This window comes from Myotis daubentonii, chromosome 9, assembly GCF_963259705.1.
Source record: "Myotis daubentonii chromosome 9, mMyoDau2.1, whole genome shotgun sequence".
Classification (NCBI taxonomy): Eukaryota; Metazoa; Chordata; class Mammalia; order Chiroptera; family Vespertilionidae; genus Myotis; species Myotis daubentonii.
Window position 1 is genome coordinate 39,467,879 of NC_081848.1, and position 19,768 is coordinate 39,487,646.

Consider the following 19,768-nt stretch of genomic DNA (forward strand, 5'->3'; position numbering starts at 1 on the left):
GACCAAACAGCAGAACAACTGAACATACAGTCATTATGACATGCGCTGACCACCAGGGGGTGCGCACGGAATGTGGCGGGCATTGGCCATGGCAGGATGGTGGAGCAGGTGAGAAGGGGTTGCCAGACCAAGGTGGGGTGCCGGTCGCTGTCATCAGGGCGAGCTTCTGGTTGTTACTAAAAATTCTTTGCTCCCTTGTGCCGTGGTCCCACCCGGTGCTTGCACTTGGTGCCCGCACCGGCCCCACTCACACCCGCTGCCAGCGCCCGACGCAAGTCCCCTTGCTCGGTGCCATCAGTGGGTGCAAGTGGCAGCTGCTGGCCCCGATCTTCCCTGAGGCTTCTCCACCTCCCCCTGCTCCTGAGGGGCAATCAGGGCAGCAGCTGCCGCTTGCACCGCTGATGGCACTGGCCTTGCTCGCACCCACTACTGGCACCAGCCCCAATCGCTCCATGCCATCAGTGGGTGCGAGCAGGGCCAGTGCCATCAGCGGGTGCGAGCAGGGCCAGTGCCATCAGCACGTGGGAGCAGTGGGAGCAGGGCTGCCGGCAGACAGGGGACTGGGGGCTGCGGTAGGAGGGGCTGGGCGGGGGCATGGAGATGGGCCAAGACCCGCCTCTGTGCCCACCGCAGCCTCACAGACCACAGTTCCTTTCAGTGTGCATGATTTCATGCACTCGACCCCTAGTACTATACTAGTATATACTTTTAACAATACACATAAGTGTAGTATAAATACAAAAGCATGGAAAAATGATAATCAAATTAGTATAGTGGTTAACTCTGGTAGGTGAGCTGGGAGAATGAGGGGAATAAAATCAGGTAGGAAAACAAAGAAAGCTTCAATTTTATCTATAGTTTGTAGTTTATTTCTTTTAAAAAGAAAAAGTAAAATCTGAAACAAATATTGCAAAGTGCTAAGATCTGACAAAGCTCCATAATAAGAGACATGGATATATTTGTTATATTTTCCCTATTCTTCTGTATGCTTGAAATATTTTATGATTTAAAAAAAATGCATTCAATTCACTGGCAAGATTTATGGAGTTTTAATTCATAACAACAATTTAATAACACAAAATTGAGAACCAATATTAGGAATGAATGAGAAAAACAGCCTGAACACTGTGTATTATTAGATTAAGTGTTATACATACCTGTAAGTGCTAAATAAGCAGCAATGTACCGCTTTTCCAGTCCATCTCTAACACTCTGAATTGCACCAAAAATTGGAGGTATAATCATAATCAGGTTACTCACTGTATTCCCTATAGAAGAAAAGCACGAGAAGATAATTAAATTAACCAATACTACTTAAATAAAGATATATTCACTTGGCCATTAATAAACAGTAAAGAGATACCTTCTCAGAAAGATGGTGGAATGATATTTAGAAGGTGCTAAAAGAAAATTTTCTACTCAACAAAAATTTCTTATAAGAACCCAAGTAGGCCCTGGCTGGTTTGGCTCAGTGGATTGAGCGTCGACCTATGGACCAAAGGGTCACAGGTTCAATTCCAGTCAAGGGCACATACCTTGACTGCAGTCTCCTTCCCGGCCTGAGCCCTGGTGGGGAACCAATGTTGTGCAGGAGGCAACCAATCGATATGGTTCTCTCACATCAACATTTCTCTCTGTCTTTCCCTCTCTCTCTAAAAGATCAAGAAAAAATATATTCAAAGGTGAAGATTAACAAAAAAAACAAACAGAAAAACCCAAGTAAAATAAAGATACCTTCAGACAAATGAAACTAAGAATTGTCAACCTGAACATCTACTAAAGAAAATTGTAAATTCTAAGGTAAAACAAAAAAGTGTCTCAGAAAAAACCTCAAAGATACAGCAGAAAATGGGATGGAGAAGGCAGCCTACACCAATGCCATGGAAAGGGTGGTCCATGGATATAGTATGACAAGATGAAATACAGGGTTGAGTTAATTTTGTCTGCTGAATCAAATACTAACAAATAATGATTTGCATTTTGCACTTCTTTTTAAAATTTCATTTTTGTAGTAATGTTTTTAGTTTCTAGTAAAACATGAAAGGCAACGAATCTTAATCTGATCTCTGTTTTTGTTTTTTAATATGTTTTTTTTAATTGATTTTAGAGAGAGAAAGGAAGGGAGAGAGAGAGAGAGGAGAGAAACATCGATGAACAGCTGCTTCCCGTATGTACCGCGACCAGGTAATAAACCTGAAACCTGGGCATATGCCATGACCAGGAATGGAACTCATGACAATGCTCACCCAATTGAGTCACACCAGCCAGGGCATGTGCCCTGACTGGGAATCGAAACATGACCTCCCAGTTCATAGGTCAATGCTTAATCATTGAGCTACACTGGCCAGGGCTGTTCTTATCTTTACAAAAACAAAACTCAAACAATAGCAAAAAAACAACAAAAAAACCCAACAGCAGAAATAAATAGTAAAATGGGGAAATAAATAGCTAAACTATTTTATAAATTTATTCCGGGTAAAATAAAATGGCACAATACATTCAAAATTTCAAATAAATGAATTTCAACATTGAAGCTGATATTATGTAAGACATATATCAGTTAATGGACATATACAGAACACTCTACCCTACAACAACAGCATATAAATTCTTCTCAAGTGCACATGGAACATTTTCCAGGGTAGATCATATATTAGGCCAGGGGTCCTCAAACTTTTTAAACAGGGTGCCAGTTCACTGTCCCTCAGACCGTTGGAGGGCCGGACTATAGTTTAAAAAGAAACTATGAACAAATTCCTATGCACACTGCACATATCTTATTTTGAAGTAAAAATACAAAACGGGAACAAATACAATATTTGTATTTGCATGTGGCCCATGGGCCGTAGTTTGAGGACCCCTGTATTAGGCCATAAATTAAGTCTCAAGAGGCTTAAAAAGATAGATACCATATAAAGTATCTCCTCCAACCACAATAAAATGAAGTTAGAAATAAGTAACAGAAGACAAACTGGAAATTTTCACAAACTTATGGAAATTAAACAACAACCGAAAATTTATAGCTATAAACACTTAGATAGAAAACAAGGATCTTCAAGCTGATCTGAAAGAATGTTACTTACTAACATGAAAATATACAACACACTGGTAAAGGTAAATATATAGCCAAATTCAGAACTGTAATATGATGGTGTATAATAGCAGTCACTCTAGCAATAAAGGTAAAAGGAAAAAAGTATTAAAAATAACTAAAGCTACAATAATTTGTGAATGAATACACAATAAAAACAGGTAGAGACTGTTATATGTAAGCCTCATGGCAACCACAACGCAAAAACCTATAGGAGATACCCGAAAAATTAAGAGAAGGGAAGCAAAGCCTATCACTACAGAAAATCATCAACTCACAAAGGAACACAGCAGGAGAGAAAGGAACAAGAGAACTACAAAACAGCCAGAAAGGCATTAGTTATCCACAGTAGGCTATTCACAAATACTCTAGCCCTGGTTGGTTTGGCTCAGTGGATATAGCCTCAGCCTGTGGATTGAAGAGTCCCAGGTTTGATTATGGTCAAGGGTACATGCCTAGGTTGCGGGCTTGATCCCCAGTAGGGGATGTGCAGGAGGCAGCCAATCAATGATTCTCTCTCATCACTGATGTTTCTATCTCTCTTTCCCTCTCCCTTCCTCTCTGAAATCAATACAGATATATTAAAAAAAATTACTCTAAATGTAAATGGTTAAAGTCTCCAAGAGATCACTTCAGCTTCAAGGACACACATAGGCTCAAAGTGAAGTGATGAAAAAAGATATTCCACGCAAGTGAAAAAAAATCAAAAGAGAGCAAGGATAGCTACTCTTTTTATCAGACTTTAAGCCAAGAGGCAAAGATCATTATGTAATAACGAAGGGTCAATTCATCAAGAGAATATAGCGATTGTAAATATACATGCACCCAACATCAAATGTTGGCAAGGGTGTCTGTAGAGAAAGTGAAATCATTGTGCATTGTTGATGGGAATGTAAAGAGGTACAGTCACTATGGAAAACAGTATGGAGGTTCCTAAAAAATTAAAAATGGAACTACAATCTGATCAAGCAATTCCACCTCTTGGTATATATCCAAAGGAAGTGAAAATAGGATCTCCTTAGTTAAGTTTATTCCTAGGTATCTTAATTTTTTTGATGCAATGACAAATGGGATTTTTTTTTAGTCTCTCTTTCAGTAAGTTCTCTATTGGTGTATAGAAATGCCATAGATTTCTTGGCGTTAATTTTGTATCCTGCTACAATGCCGAATTCATTTATTAAGTCTAATAATTTTTTGATGGAGTCTTTAGGGTTTTTTATGTACAGTATAGATTTCTTGGTGTTAATTTTATATCCTGCTACATTACCGAATTCATTTATTAAGTCTAATAGTTTTTTGATGGAGTCTTTAGGGTTTTCTATGTCATTTGCGAATAAAGACATTTTACTTCTTCTTTTCCAATTTGGATGCCTTTTATTTCTTCTTCTTGTTTGATCACAATGGCTAGTACTTCCAGTACTATGTCGAACAGGAGTGGTGAGAGTGGGCATCCCTGTCTTGTTCCTGTTCTTAGGGGAAATGGTTTTAGTTTTTGCCCATTGAGTATGATGTTGGCTGTGGGTTTGTTTTATATGGCTTTTATTATGTTGAGGTATGATCCGTCTATTCCCACCTTGTTGTGAGTTTTTATCAAGAAAGGGTGCTGGATTTTGTCAAATGCTTTTTCTGCATCAATTGATATGACTATGTGATTTTTATCTCTCAATTTGTTTATGTAATGCTGGATCCGATTTGCTAGAATTTTGTTGAGGATTTTGGCATCTATGTTCATGAGGGATATTGGCCTGTAATTCTCTTTCATTGTGTTGTCTTTATCTGGTTTTGGTATTAGGGTAATGTTGGCTTCATAGAATGAACTTGGAAGTGTTCCTTCCTCTTAAATTTTTTGGAATAGTCTGAGGAGGATAGGTTTTATTTCTTCCTTGAATGTTTGGTAAAACTTCCCTGTGAAGCCGTCTGGCCCTGGGCTTTTGTTTGCTGGAAGCTTTTTGATTACTGCTTCAATTTCTTCCATAGTTATTGGCCTATTGAGATTTTTAGATTCTTCCTGATTGAGTTTTGGAAGGTTGTATTTTTCTAGAAATATGTCCATTTCCTCCAGGTTGTCTAGTTTGTTGGAATAGAGTTGTTCATAGTACTTTTTAACAATCCTTTGTATTTCTGTGGGACCTGTTGTTATTTCGCTTCTTTGATTTCTGATTTTGTTTATTTGGGTCCTCTCTTTTTGCTTCTTGGTGAGCATGGATAGAGGTTCATCAATCTTGTTTATCCTTTCAAAGAACCAGCTCTTGGTTTCATTGATCTTTTGTATTTTTTTTTTTTGTCTCCCATTTACCATCACACCAAAAAAATTAAGATACCTAGGAATAAACTTAACTAAGGAGGTAAAAGACCTGTACACAGAAAACTACAGGACACTGAAAAAAGAGATAGAGGAAGAAATAAACAGATGGAAGAACATACCATGTTTATGGATTGGTAGAATCAACATCATTAAAATGTCCATACTACCCAAAGCAGCCTATAAATTCAATGCACTCCCCATTAAAATACCAATGACGTATTTCACAGACCTAGAACGAACTCTCCAAAAATTCATCTGGAATAAAAACAGACCCTGAATAGCTGCAGCAATCCTGAGATGAAGAACAAAGTAAGAGGGATCTCAATACGAGATATCAAGCTGTATTACAAAGCCACTGTTCTCAAAACAGGCACAAGAACAGACATATAGATCAATGGAATAGAATAGAGAACCCAGAAATCGACCCAAACCACTATGCTCAATTAATATTTGACAAAGGAGGCAAGAGCATACAATGGAGCCAAGACAGTCTCTTCAATAAATGGTGTTGGGAAAATTGGACAGATACATGCAAAAAAGTGAAACTAGACCACCAACTTACACCATACACAAAAATAAATTGAAAATAGATAAAGGACTTAAACATAAGACGGGAAACCATAAAAATACTAGAGGAATCCACAGGCAGCAAAATCTCAGACATATGCCGAAGCAATTTCTTCATCGATACCACTCCTAGGGCATTGGAAACTAAAGAGAAAATAAACAAATGGGACTACATCAAAATAAAAAGCTTTTGCACAGCAAAAGAAACCATCAACAAAGCCCACTGCATGGGAGAACATATTTGCCATTGTTATCACCGACAAGGGTTTAATCTCCAATATTTACAGGGAACTCATACAATTTAACAAAAGGAAGATAAACAACCCAATTAAAAAAATGGGCAATAGACCTAAATAGATACTTTTCAAAAGAAGACATAAGGAAGGTCAAGAGACATATGAAAACATGCTCAAAGTCACTAATCATCTAAGAGATGCAAATCAAAACGACAATGCGGTACCATCTCATACCTGTCAGAATGGCTAACATCAACAATTCAACAAACAACAAGTGCTGGCGAGGATGTGGAGAAAAAGGAACACTTGTGCACTGCTGGTGGGAATGCAGACTGGTGCAGCCACTATGGAAGACAGTATGGAGTTTCCTCAAAAAACTAAAAATGGCCCTAGCTGGTTTGGCTCAGTGGAAAGACCGTCGGACTGCGGACTGAGGAGTCCCAGGTTTGAGTCTGGTCAAGGGCACATGCCTGGGTTGCAGGCTCAGTCCCCAGTTGGGATTGTGCAGGAGGCAGCCGATCAATGATCCTCATCATTGATGTTTCTATCTCTCTCTTCCTCTCTGAAATCAATAAAAATATATTTTTTAAAAAAACTAAAAATGGGAGGAGAAACCAAGATGGCAGCATAGGTAAATACTGGAAATTGCTGCCTCACACAACCACTTCAAAAATACAACTAAAAGATAAAACAGACATCCCCCAGAACCGCAGGAAGGCTGGCTAAGTGGAAATTCTACAACTAGAAGGAAAGAGAAAAGCATACCGAGACTCAGAGGAGGTGCGGTGTGGAAGTAAAGTGCAGAGGTATGGAGGTGCACACGGAAAGGGCTGGCAGCTGAGGACACGGTTGTCTTTTTCAATCGGGAGGGAGTCTCAAGCTCCCTCCAGTCCCGGACGAGTCTCTGGGGACCCAGACTCATACGGGGAGAGGCTAGACCAGGGATGGGCAAACTTTTTGACTCGAGGGCTACAATGGACCGGAGGGCCGGAACAAAAGCATGGATGGAGTGTTTGTGTGACCTAATATAAATTCAAAGTAAACATCATTACATAAAAGGGTACGGTCTTTTTTTTTTTTTAGTTTTATTCATTTCTAACTGGCCGGATACGGCCCCCAGGCCGTAGTTTGCCCACGGCTGGGCTAGACTGTCTGGCATCTGTCGGACCTCGAGGGCGGCTTTCTCTCAGAGGTGCTTGCAGTGATTACCAGGACACTGAGACCTGGGGCCTCTTAGGGCAGGGCTGAGGAACAGCCATAGCTGCTTGCTCCTACCTGTTGATCCCATGGGACCCCGCCACACCCAAGCGGTGCGCCAGCTTTTGCATATGAAAGGCCTGGCCCTTTGCAATCTGAAAATTACCTAACCAACTGCAGCTGGCCCAAGGCCCCACAGCAGCTTGCATTCCTTCACAGCTGAGCTCCTACTGGGTAGACTCAGGCAGAGGCTAAATTAGCACCTCCTTAGAGATCCAAGAGCCAGTGTACCCAGTGGTCAGGATGGGACCATCCAGATTACAACTCCTCACATCCATAAGGGACACACTCAGGGGGCAGACTCAGTGAGCACCAAAGCTTGCCCCAGAAGGGTGTCTCCAGCACAGACGTTCTCCCACCATAGACACAGCTGATTCTCACAGCCAATTGGCCTAGAGGTCAATTCCTCCCAGATACCTACAACAATCAAGGCTTAACTACAACAAGACTGTGCACAAAGCCCACAAGGGGGTGCACCAAGAGTGTCTACCTCAGGTAATTGGGGAGGCTGAGCCACTGGGCCCTATAGGACACCTAGCACAGAAAGCCACTCTATCAACACAGGGAAGCAGCCAAAATGCAGAGACAAAGAAACAGGTCACAAATGACAGAAATGGAGGAAAGCAAACTACTGGATATAGAGTTCAAAACCACACTTTTAAGGTTTTTCAAGAATATTTTAGAAACCGCCAATAAACTTAGTGAGACACTCAAGAAATCTAGTGAGACTGCTGATAAATTTAATGAGATCCTCAATAAGTCTAGTGAGACCCTTGAGGTTGTGATAAAGGACCAACTAGAAATTAAGCATATACTGACAGAAATAAAGAATATTATACAGACTTCCAACAGCAGACTAGAGGATCGCAAGAATCAAGTCAAAGATCTGAAATACGAAGAAGCAAAAAACACCCAACCAGAAAAGCAAAAAGCAAAAAGAATCCAAAAATATGAAGATAGTATAAGGAGCCTCTGGGACAACTTCAAGCGTACCAACATCCGAATTATAGGGGTGCCAGAAGATGAGAGAGAGCAAGATATTGAAACCCTATTTGAAAAAATAATGACAGAAAACTTCCCCTACCTGGTGAAAGAAATAGACTTACAAGTCCAGGAAGCACAGAGAACCCCAAACAAAAGGAATCCAAAGAGGACCACACCAAGACACATCATAATTAAAGTGCCAAGAGCAAAAGACAAAGAGAGAATCTTAAAAGCAGCAAGAGAAAAAAGTCAGTTACCTACAAGGGAGTACCCATACGACTGTCAGCTGATTTTGCAACAGAAACTTTGCAGGCCAGAAGGGAGTGGCAAGAAATATTCAAAGTGATGAATACCAAGAACCTACAACCAAGATTACTTTACCCAGCAAAGTTATCATTCAGAATTGAAGGTCAGATAAAGAGCTTCACAGATAAGGAAAAGCTAAAAGAGTTATCACCACCAAACCAGTATTATATGAAATGCTGAAAGGTATCCTTTAAGAAGAGGAGGAAGAAGAAAAAGGTAAAGATACAAATTATGAACAACAAATACACATCTATCAACAAGTGAATCTAAAAATCAAGTGAATAAATAATCTGATGAACAGAATAAACTGGTGAATATAATAGAATCAGGGGCATAGAAAGGGAGTGGTCTGACTATTCTTGGGGGGAAAAGGGTGTAGGGGGTGCAGGAAGAGACTGGACAAAAATCGTACACCTATGGATGAGGACATTGAGGGGGTGGGGTAAGGGCAGAGGGTGGGGTGGGAACCGAGTGGAGGGGAGCTATGGGGGGAAATAAGAGGAACAACTGTAATAATCTGAACAATAAAGATTTAATTAAAAAAAATAAAAAGACAAAAAAAACCCCAAAAAACTAAAAATTGAACTCCCATTTGACCCAATGATCCCACTTCTAGGAATATATCTCAAGAAACTAGAAACACCAATCAGAAAGGACATATGCACCCCTATGTTCATAGGGGCACAATTCACCATAGCTAAGATTTGGAAACAGCCTAAATGCCCATCAGCAGATGAGTAGATTAAAAAACAGTGGTACATCTATACAATGGAATACTACACTGCAGTAAAAAAAGAAGGAATTCTTATCATTTGCAACAGCATGGATGGAACTGGAGAGCATTATGCTAAGTGAAATAAGCCAGTCAGAGAAAGATAAATACCACATGATCTCACTCATTTATGGAATATAATGAACAACATAAACTAATGAACAAAAACAGATCCAGAGTCAGAGAAGCATTGATCAGACCATCAAACCGCAAGGGAAGGTAGGTGAGGGTGGAGGTAAGGGGGAGAGATCAACCAAAGGACTTGTATGCATGCATATAAGCCTAACCAATGAACACAGACAACAGGAGGGTGAGGGCATGAGTGGGGTGCAATGGGGGGGGGGGGTAAAGACACATATGTAATACCTTAATCAATAAAGAAAATAAAGAAAAAAAAAGAATTAGTCTGTTTTCATGCACAATACTAAAAAATAAAATAAAAATAAATAGGATCTCAAAGATCTGCAACCCCATGTTCCCTGCAGCATCCAATAAAGTAAAACACACAATGTCTGGAATCCAATCAAAGATGATCAGGTATACAAAGAAGAAAGAAACACAATCCATAATGAGAAAAATAATCAATTGAAACCAATCCAGAACTGATACAGATTTCAGAATTAGTAGACAGATTAAAGCAGTTCATATAAAAGTCCAGAAAATACAAACTAACTTATAGTGGCATAAAACAGATCAGTGGTTGTGGATAGGGCTTGGGTAGAAGAGACAGTGGGATGGAGAAGGAGGACTTATAAAGGGACATGAGAAAACCTGGAAGGGACAGATATGTTCACTATTTTGATTGGAGTAATGGTTTCACATGTGTATACACATCAAAACTCAATTTTTACACTTTAAATTCTGCATTCTATTGTATGTTAACTATACCTCAATAAAGCTGTTTTTTGTTTGCTTTTAAAAATATATTTTGCCCTAACCGGTTTGGCTCAGTAGATAGAGCATCTGCCTGTGGACTGAAAGGTCCCAGGTTCGATTCCGGTCAAGGGCATGTACCTTGGCTGCAGGCACATCCCCAGTAGGGGGTGTGCAGGAGGCAGCTGATCCATGTTTCTCTCTCATCGATGTTTCTAACTCTATCCCTCTCCCTTCTTGTAAAAAATGAATAAAATATATATATATATATATATATATATATATATATATATATATATATATATATATATATATATTTTTTTTTTTTTTTTACAGAGAGGAATAGAGAGTTAGAAACATCGATGAGAGAGAAACATCGATCAGCTGCCTCCTGCACACCTCCAACTAAGGATGTGCCCGCTACCAAGGTACATGCCCTGGACTGGAATCTAACCTGGGACCCTTCAGTCCACAGGTTGATGCTCTATCCACTGAAACAAACCAGTTAGGGCTGTTTTTTGTTTGTTTTTAAGTTTTGCCTCTGGGGAGTAAAATTGGAGATAGAAAGGAAAGTTAGGGAAAGCACTGCTTTCTGATTTTGTTACAAGTCTTAACACTAGCTGGTTTTTATCTACTTTATAATGTATTACTTTGATAAAATAAAAAGGTAAAGAAACTTTTAAGAAAGAGGAGAAAATAGTAGGGGATAGTTTCATAGATGTGCTAAGATTTGAGCTAGATGCTGAAAGGAGAGAAAGAACTATCTACTGATAGCCTATTAAGTATCAAGTACTAGATCTCACATTATACATGTGCTAACTTATTTGCTCTTCACAACAACTTTGTGAAATATTATTACCCCATTATACAAATAATAAAGTCAGGCTAAGAGATTATATAATTTACTCAAGTTCTCACAATAAGCAAATTAGAGCCAAGGTTTTATTAGAGCTCTGTCCTTACAGCCAATGTTCCTCCCCCTCAATGCACTAGCACAATGTTTACACAAAAAGTCCTTATTAATATTTTAAAAATGATAGCAGAGAGTATTTCAATTTATACAAATAGCAAAATAATTTCCCTAGGTGGAGTGTGAAAATATAAGGCGTAGAGCTAGACAGATTAAACAACAGTTATCAATAGCTTTTAAGTAAACCTGTAGAATATCGTACCATTCAGGAGAGCCTTAGGATTCAAACTAATGAAAATCTTTACTGGTGAATGAGATAAAGGAATTAAAACATGTCCAAAGGTACATATAATATTAAATTCAGCTGCAATATCAATACTATAGAAATCAGAAATACATTTCAAATGACCTGGAGACTGGGGATTTGGGTAGCTATTGGGCATCCAGGTTAGATAAAGATGCTACAACTACTGTATCTCTCTATAAAGCTAAGTAAACATAGATTAGATTAAAGACATTTTTGACTCCCGAGTAAGACTGCAGCTTGAACCTGTAACTGCAGTTGTGGAGCTACAGATATAACTTACAATAGCATCAAAACACATCACATACCCAGGTACAAACCTAGAAAAGATGTGCAAGACTAATAAAACTCCCAACAGGTTTTTTGGGTACAAATTGATAAGCTAATTCTAAACTTTATATGAAAATTAAAAAGGCCAAGAAGAGCCAAGAAAACAACAAAATTGAAGTATGTACACCAAGTATGTCAAACTCTCAGCTGGTGCTGGCTATGAATTTAACATGCTTGATTTACACTATTAGATATCAAGGCTATTTTGCAAGGATAGACAAATAGAACAATGGAACAGTTAAGATTCCAAGAACAGCCCAGTGTGGCTCAATGGTTGAGCATTGACCAATGAACCAGGAGGTCATGGTTCAATTCCCGGTCAGGGCACATACCTGGGTTTTGGGCTTGATCCCTGGTCAATGATTCTTTCTCATCATTGATGTTTCTATCTCTCCCTCTCCCTTCCTGTCTCTGAAATCAATAAAAATATATTATAAAAAAAAAGATGGTCTTTTCAATAAAGGAAACTAGATAATTACACAGGGAAAAGTGAATCTGGACACCAAGCTCACACTTCTTATAAAAAATAAATTCCAGATATGCTGTGGATCTAAAGGTAAAAGGTAAAACAATATAACTGTTAGAAGAAAACATGGGAGAGCATCTTCATGATCTTGGAGTGGCAACAAGTTTTAAATAGGCCATGAAAAGAATTGACCACCAAGGCAAAAAAACTAAAAAGTCAAGAAGACTACAGAGTCAAACTAAGACTATAAAGTCAAGAAGAAAAAGACAAACTGTTTTATAAAAAGCTGATTTATAGAATAATAGATATGAAATTGCTTTGTAAATAAGGTTATATATAAGTGTTAACTAATTTAACTTTACTCAACATGCACAGAAAATGATCAAAGAATGAAAAATTTTGGTTAAAAAGTATTAGTCAGGGTCCAATCATCCTATATAATAAAAGGCTAATATGCAAATTGTCCCCTCGACCGGGAGTTCGACCAGGAGTTCAACCAGGGCATGGGGCTAGCCAGACAACTGCCTGTGGCCCCTCTCCCTGGCCGGCCCGGCCCAATCAGCCACAATCGGGGCAGGCCTGCTGGACCCCACCAGTGCACAAATTCGAGCACCAGGCCTCTAGTGAGAGATAAATGACAGAGTAATTTGAACAGGAAAAATTTTACTATAAAGAATCACCTATATTATAAAAACCCAGTGGCCCTAATGCCGTAACGACCAAAGACTGGTCACCAGGAGGCTGTGTGTGCGGTGAGGCACGCGTGGGTGGGCAGGGACTTGACTCTGGGTCTCAGGAGCGGCGGGACTCGGGGGAGTCCCACGGCGGGGTCTGGGGTCCTGGGTCTCGCACGATTTCCTGCAGGTCTGGGTCTGGCACGATTTCGCGCACTGGGTCACTAGTTAAGTATAAGAGAGAATTGGAGTAATGAGGGATTAGCTAATAAGAAGTAAAGAGAACTCTATAGAAAATATGCAAATAGCAGATGTATAGAACAGCCACTACCTCAAAGATGGAGATAGAACACTAAAAGAGGTCTCAGCTAGGGCTGAGACCCAGATCTTGTTTGACAGTGCATGACCATAGCTCACCAAAAAACAGAGAAGTTGCTGGGGCACTACACCTACCTACACCTACACCTTTATTGAAAATCCACTCTTTGGAATTTATTCTTTACTTTTTTTTATAATTTTTTTTTATTATCTGAAGTTTTATATATGTCTCCTTTTCCCCCAATTGACTGCTCCCCACAGCCATTCCCACCCCAGGTTGGGAATTTATTTTTAATCTACTTTTCCATGGGTGCCAGGGAAAGCTGATGACATAGAGGGAGGGGACTACTGCCCACCAGGTGCTACTGATTGCAGTACTCTGCCAGGAGCTGACCTGGAGAAGCTGACCCCGCTTCAGGATCTGGGCATTGGGAGAAACCTCAAGCATTGTATGAGACAGATGCTGGATAAGTCACTTGCACACTGCAGACCCAGGCACTGGTAAAGCCAGAACACCATAACCAGGAAGAAAAACCCCTTCCTCTCTTGTGTCCTCCACTGACAAAGTTTAATATCCTGCCAGCTTGTCAAAGGAAACATTTAAAGGGCCCAGGCCCATTTTCTCAGAGCATGCAATAGTGAATTTGAAGCTGAGGTGTAAAAAATTTGATAATTAGCACAATTACAAAACTATGTTTTCACCAATCACGGCTGGGTAAAACTATGGTTGGTGAGGGTTCCCCAAACACCAAAATGACAAGAATGGAAATTTTAAGATGGAGAAATAATGGATTTTTTTATGTTCTTTCCCCCCATATTTCCTATATATAATGTGTTAATATTGTTTTATGATTTAAAATGAAAATATTAATAATATAAATGGCCTTAGATGAGTGGCTTAGTTGGTTGGAGTGTTGCCCTGTACACCAAAAGGTTTTGGGTTCGATTCCTGGTCAGGGTACATACCTAGGTTGTGGGTTCCATCCCCAGTTAGCATGTATGTTTCTCTCTCTCTCTCTCTCTCTCTCTCTCTCTCTCTCTCTCTCTCTCTCCCCCCCCCGAAGTCCCCCCACCCCACCTTTCTCTTTCTAGCATATCATAGGGTGAGGATTAAAAATAAATAATAATAATAATAATCAACACTAATAAAAGAGAAAAATGGTAATTGGCGTACGAGCTACCCTTTTCATTGGCTAATCAGGGCTATATGCAAATTAACTGCCAACTGAGATGGCAGTTAACTGCCAACAAGATGGCGGTTAATTTGCATATGTAGGCACAATGCAGGGAGGCCAAAGGGAAAGCAGGAAGAAGCCCCCTGCCACTGACAGTGATCGGAAACCCAGGGGGGAGCTAAGAGCTGGGGGGCAGGGCAAAGGCGGCCCTGGGGCTGCCTTTGCCCTGCCCCCCAGCCATGATCAGAGAATAAGGTGCCTTTTCCGCCCTGGCCAGTGATAGCAGGAAGTAGGGGTGGAGCCAGCGATGGGAGCTGGGCACGGTCGAAGCTGGCAGTCCCAGGAGCTAGGGGTCCCTTGCCTGGACCTAAAGCAAAGCCCACGATCCTGGGGCCGCTGCAGCTGTGGGTCCCCACTGCCCGGGCCGAACGCCTAGGCCAGAGGCATCAGGCCTGGGCAAGGGGCCGATCCTGCGATTGGAGGGTGATGGGGGTCAACGCCTGAGGGCTCCCAGTATGTGAGAGGGGGCAGGCTGGGCTGAGGGACACTCCCCCACACACACACCCAGTGCACGGGGATCAGCGGAGCCGCGAGGCCTCCTGGCACCGGCATCAGTGTGACAGGGGGCAGTGCCCAAACCCCCTGAACCCCCTGATCGCCCTGCGGCTCTGTGTGCGACAGGGGGCGGGGCCACAACCTCCCTATCCGCCCTGCTGTTCGGGACAGGGGAAGGCGCCCCAACCCCCTGATCAGCCCTGCTCTGTACCTGATAGGGGGGAGCTGCCCAACCCCCTGATCGCTCTGCGGCTCTGTGTGTGACAGGGTGCAGTGCCCCAACCCCCTGATCGGCCCTGCTCTGTGTGTGACAGGGTGTGGTGCCCCAACCCCCTCCCCCCCCGCCCCCCCCTCAACGGGTCCTGCTCTGTGTGTGACGGGGTAGAGCCATAACCTCCCCTTCGGCCCTGCCCTGAGTGTGAGAGTGGCGGCGCCCCAACCCCTCTGATGGGCTCTGCTCTGTGAGTGACAGGGGCCAGCACCCCAACCCCCTGATTGGCCCTGCTCTGTGCATGACAGGGGGTTGCACCGCAACCTCCCCATCGACCCTGCCTTGAGTGTGACAGGGGGCGGTGCCCCAATCCCCCAATCGGCCCTACCCTGAGCGTGACTGAGGGTGGCATCGCAACCTCCTGATCCTCCCTGCTCTGTGCATGACATGGGGCGGTGCCCCAACTCCCCAAATGGCCCTGCTCTGAGCCCGACCAGGGGCTGCACCTAGGGATTGGGCCTGCCCTCTGCCACCCGGGAGCAGGCCTAAGCCAGCAGGTCGTTATCTCCCGAGGGTTCCCAGACTGGGAGAGGGCACAGGCCGGGCTGAGGGACCCCCCCTCCCTCCCCGAGTGCACAAATTTTTGTGCACCGGGCCTCTAGTAATAATAATAATATAAATGAATGGTAGAAAAATAAAAGTTAAATTACTTCTACTAAGAGTTTGAGGTGCTCCAAGAAAATTCAATTAAAACAGTTTTTTTTTTCCTGGAAATAAAAACTAGAGGTTCATTCATATATCACACAATAGTGTACTAAAACATTAATGTTAAGAAATCTTTTTTTCCCTTTTTCCCAAGAGAGAAATCCTACTTGTACAATGACTTAGGGATTTCCAAAAATCTGAAAACTATGATTTTTATACACCAAATACAAATTATTGGTAAGAAGGCTGACAACAGTTCAGTAACTTCAAGATTTGTTAATATGTAAAGTCACCTCTTGCAAACAAAAAGAAAACTCTAGTATCAAAAGTATAGGAGACCTGGAAGTGAATAGAGTTGAACATCAGACACACTCAGGATTGACCTCACCTGCGAAAGGCCTAGAGGAAAAGGAAAAAAGAGTCAAAAATGGCTCTTTACCAGGAGTGTAGCCATCGAATCCTCTCAGGAGGAGTGGGAATGCCTGGACCCTGCTCAGAGAACTCTGTCCAGGAACATGATATTGAAGAACTTACAGGAATCTTCTCTCCCCGGGTGAAGGTAACTTCCCTCCAGAAAGTGAAATGACATTCTTCAGTTAACACTTTAAGGGTGCTTTGCATCTCATCTTTTAAACTGGATTCCATAAAAACTTCACACGGTTGACCCACATCCCAGTGCTCTTATTCTCTGGCTATAGTCAACAGTTTATGTTGCTGACCACACCTCTGCCCATCACCCTTCTCCACGGCAGGGCCAAAAGTTGTTTCTACAACCACCTGTTACTAACACTGCCTTTCAGTAGAATCCATTCCCTGTTGTGTGTCATTACGTTATTTTGCCCTTGAGGTGGCCTTTGTTCTGATGATCGTTATGAGGTCAAAATTTATTAATTTTGGATAAGTACATATTAATTTCCACTGATTCGTAATAATATTATATATCCACTATTCTATAGAGTAAGAACACCCCTCACCTCATGTCTCTTTATGCAAGCGATTGTGCTGAGAAATCCAGATACATGATTTCAGATAATTAGAGGAGGCCAGAAAAAGCAACATTATTGCTTTATACTAGAGACCCAGTGCACAAAATTCATGCATGGGGGTGGTGGTGTCCCTCAGCCCAGCCTGTGCCCTCTCGCAATCCAGGACCCCTCAGGTAGGGTCCCTAGGCCTGGCCGGCGATCAGAGCCTATTGGGGCTTTCCTTTCCCTGGCTGCCAGCAGCTGGCCCCGCCCCCACTGCTGCCACTGCTTGCCATCTGTGGAGTGCTGCCCCTCCTTCCCCACCACCAGTCACCTCCCTCTGCAGGCGACAGGAGTGGGGTGCGATCACTTGGCTGGCCTGGGCCTCCCTCTGAGGAGCGACTGCTGGCCGGCCTGGCACACCTGCCACAGCATCACTGGCCAGTGGCCTGGGCCTCCCTCTGAGGGGCAATCGATTGTGGGGCCCCCAGATCAATCTCCCTGCAGAGGGAGGCCCCGCCTACCTGCCCGGGGCTCCATGATGGATTGCCACGTAGAGGGTAGCCTGGGCCTCCCTCTGCAGGGTGATCAATTGTGGAGCGCCCCCATCAACTGCCCCACAGAGGGTGGCCTAGGCCTCCTTCTGTGGGGTAATCGTGGGGCGATGGCGGGGCCACCCAACCAATTGCATTGCACCTGCCTTGGCTGGCCTGGCGCCAGTGCGTCTCATAGCGTGGTCGTCTGGAAGGTTGTCCGGACAGTCGTTCTGCTGTTTGGTCGTTTGGTCCATTTGCATATTACACTTTTATTATTATAGGTAACAAACAAGTACATTTAGCCTCAAAAAGGTTAACATGCCAAAAGTGATGAATTTCTATTTTTAAAATATATTGTGTAATTGATAATTCAGTTGGTATGTTATTTCCTTTTAACTACAGGCAGTCCTTGGATTACATCGGACTCAACATAGGTCGTTTCATGGTTATGTCACCATCTCCCATTTACAGTATTTATAAAAAAAATAATTTCATCATTTCAACGTATGTACATATGTGCTTTATGTTTTTTATTATTTACCACAAGTAAAGGTCAAAAATTGTTATCTTTCTTTTAAAATTTTTTTACTGTTTCACTTCATTACTGCTGTGTATGTGCTCAATGTGAGTGCTTATGTAGGTGCGTTCCGACTTATGGCGAAAATCACATTACATCATGCCGTAGGAATGAATCTCTGACGTAACCCAAGGACCTACTATATTATAATCACATCTCCCCCAAAGTTTAGACATTGACAAAGGCCTGCTGCTAGCAAACTCCCTCCAATAAATCTTTATCCTCCCCAACAGGGATTCATCATCTTCGACTCATGGTAAGCCTCCACTGCTGTGTTCTTGACAGCTTCATTGTATCTGCACATATATGGACAGAATGAATTCATCCATTCTCCTCGTCATGTCCATTTCCAGAATTATGCTTTTTATACTTCTTAACATTTCTATACATGTTTCATGGAATACGTATGTAAAACTCTCTTGAGTATATGCCTACAAATAGAAACTCAAGAGTATTAAATTTGATACATTTGGGGGCAAATATTACAATAGAGTTAAACCTATGTTCCTTACACCGTTATCACACTGACTCTTTTTTAAAATCTCTTCCATTTCCCCCCACACCCATGTTATAGTTCTCTCAGAATGGATCACCATTGTACCACATTCTAAATCAGTTTATCTTTTTTCTAAGAGAAGGACCTTTTTGTCCTAGCACACTTATATTTTTATAAATGTGGAAGCACAAGCTTTGTTCTTCCACCTTTCCTCAGATTATTTAGCAATCTGGATGCAGCACACTGTTACTTTTTTAACATATTAATTTTTAGCTCCTGGACATCCAAGTTTTCTGAGTCCCCTACTCTCACCCCTTCCCTCACACTGTGTCAAGACCTCTACTCTTCCAAGGACAGCTTGCTCAAGACAGCATCATGGTCCAGTCACTGTAAATCAACACACTCAAGGAGTGATCATTCAGATGCCATTATACAGTAACAGTTAGTAACACAGCACCACTCTTGTAATTTTCTGGAAGCATTTCTCAGTATATGCTGGTTTTTGCTGTGATCTTTGTACTCACTTTTTGAGTGGGCAGTGGTGTTTAGTGCTTAAGAACATGTGAACTGAGCCTATAGGCCCAGGTTCAAATCTTGGCTCTCAAATTTATTTTCTGTTTGAACTAGCGTTATATACAAACCACTGAGCCTATTGTTTTTATCTGAAAAGTTGTGATAATTTACCTCAAGAATATTTCAATATATTACTGGTGTTAGAGGGCTTAGAACATTGTATGGCATATAGTAAGGACTGAAAAGTTACCTTTGTTTAATAAGATTTTAAACTTTCTCTTATGTTTAATATGTGATTGACCTTTGCCTGCATTATATTTTGTAATTTGTCCTACATCAATGTTGGCTCAGACCTCAGTTAATAAATGTTCAAAGCACATACTCTGTAGTACATGTACTTTGTGACTGCAGAATTGCATAATTAAAGGTTGCTCCATAGTTAGGAAATTGTGCTCTTTATGGCTATTACTTAACCGTAGGCATGAAATAATAATTTGAATTTTTGATTGCCTTCCCCAATTCTTAATCTTTACTGTATTATGTGTTTATCTGAATTAGATATTTCAAATGTCAATAATTTTTAACATACTTTCTAATTCTCACATTATGTACTCCTTCTGGAATAAAGGTTCTTTCATTTGT

At 41.6% G+C, this 19,768-nt stretch overlaps 1 protein-coding gene across 3 annotated transcripts in view; it reads right to left on the reverse strand.

Annotated features, from left to right (window-relative positions):
* Positions 1–19,768, reverse strand: part of ACER3 (alkaline ceramidase 3) — a 94,429-nt gene that overhangs the window by 47,080 nt on the left and 27,581 nt on the right. For 2 of the 3 annotated variants that reach the window (XM_059708380.1, XM_059708379.1), the window contains exon 2: positions 1,158–1,268. The exons of the other annotated variant lie outside the window; for it this stretch is intronic. In XM_059708380.1, the coding sequence (XP_059564363.1) occupies positions 1,158–1,268 (111 nt within the window). The remainder of the gene's footprint in view (positions 1–1,157; positions 1,269–19,768) is intronic. 3 annotated transcript variants of the gene reach the window in all.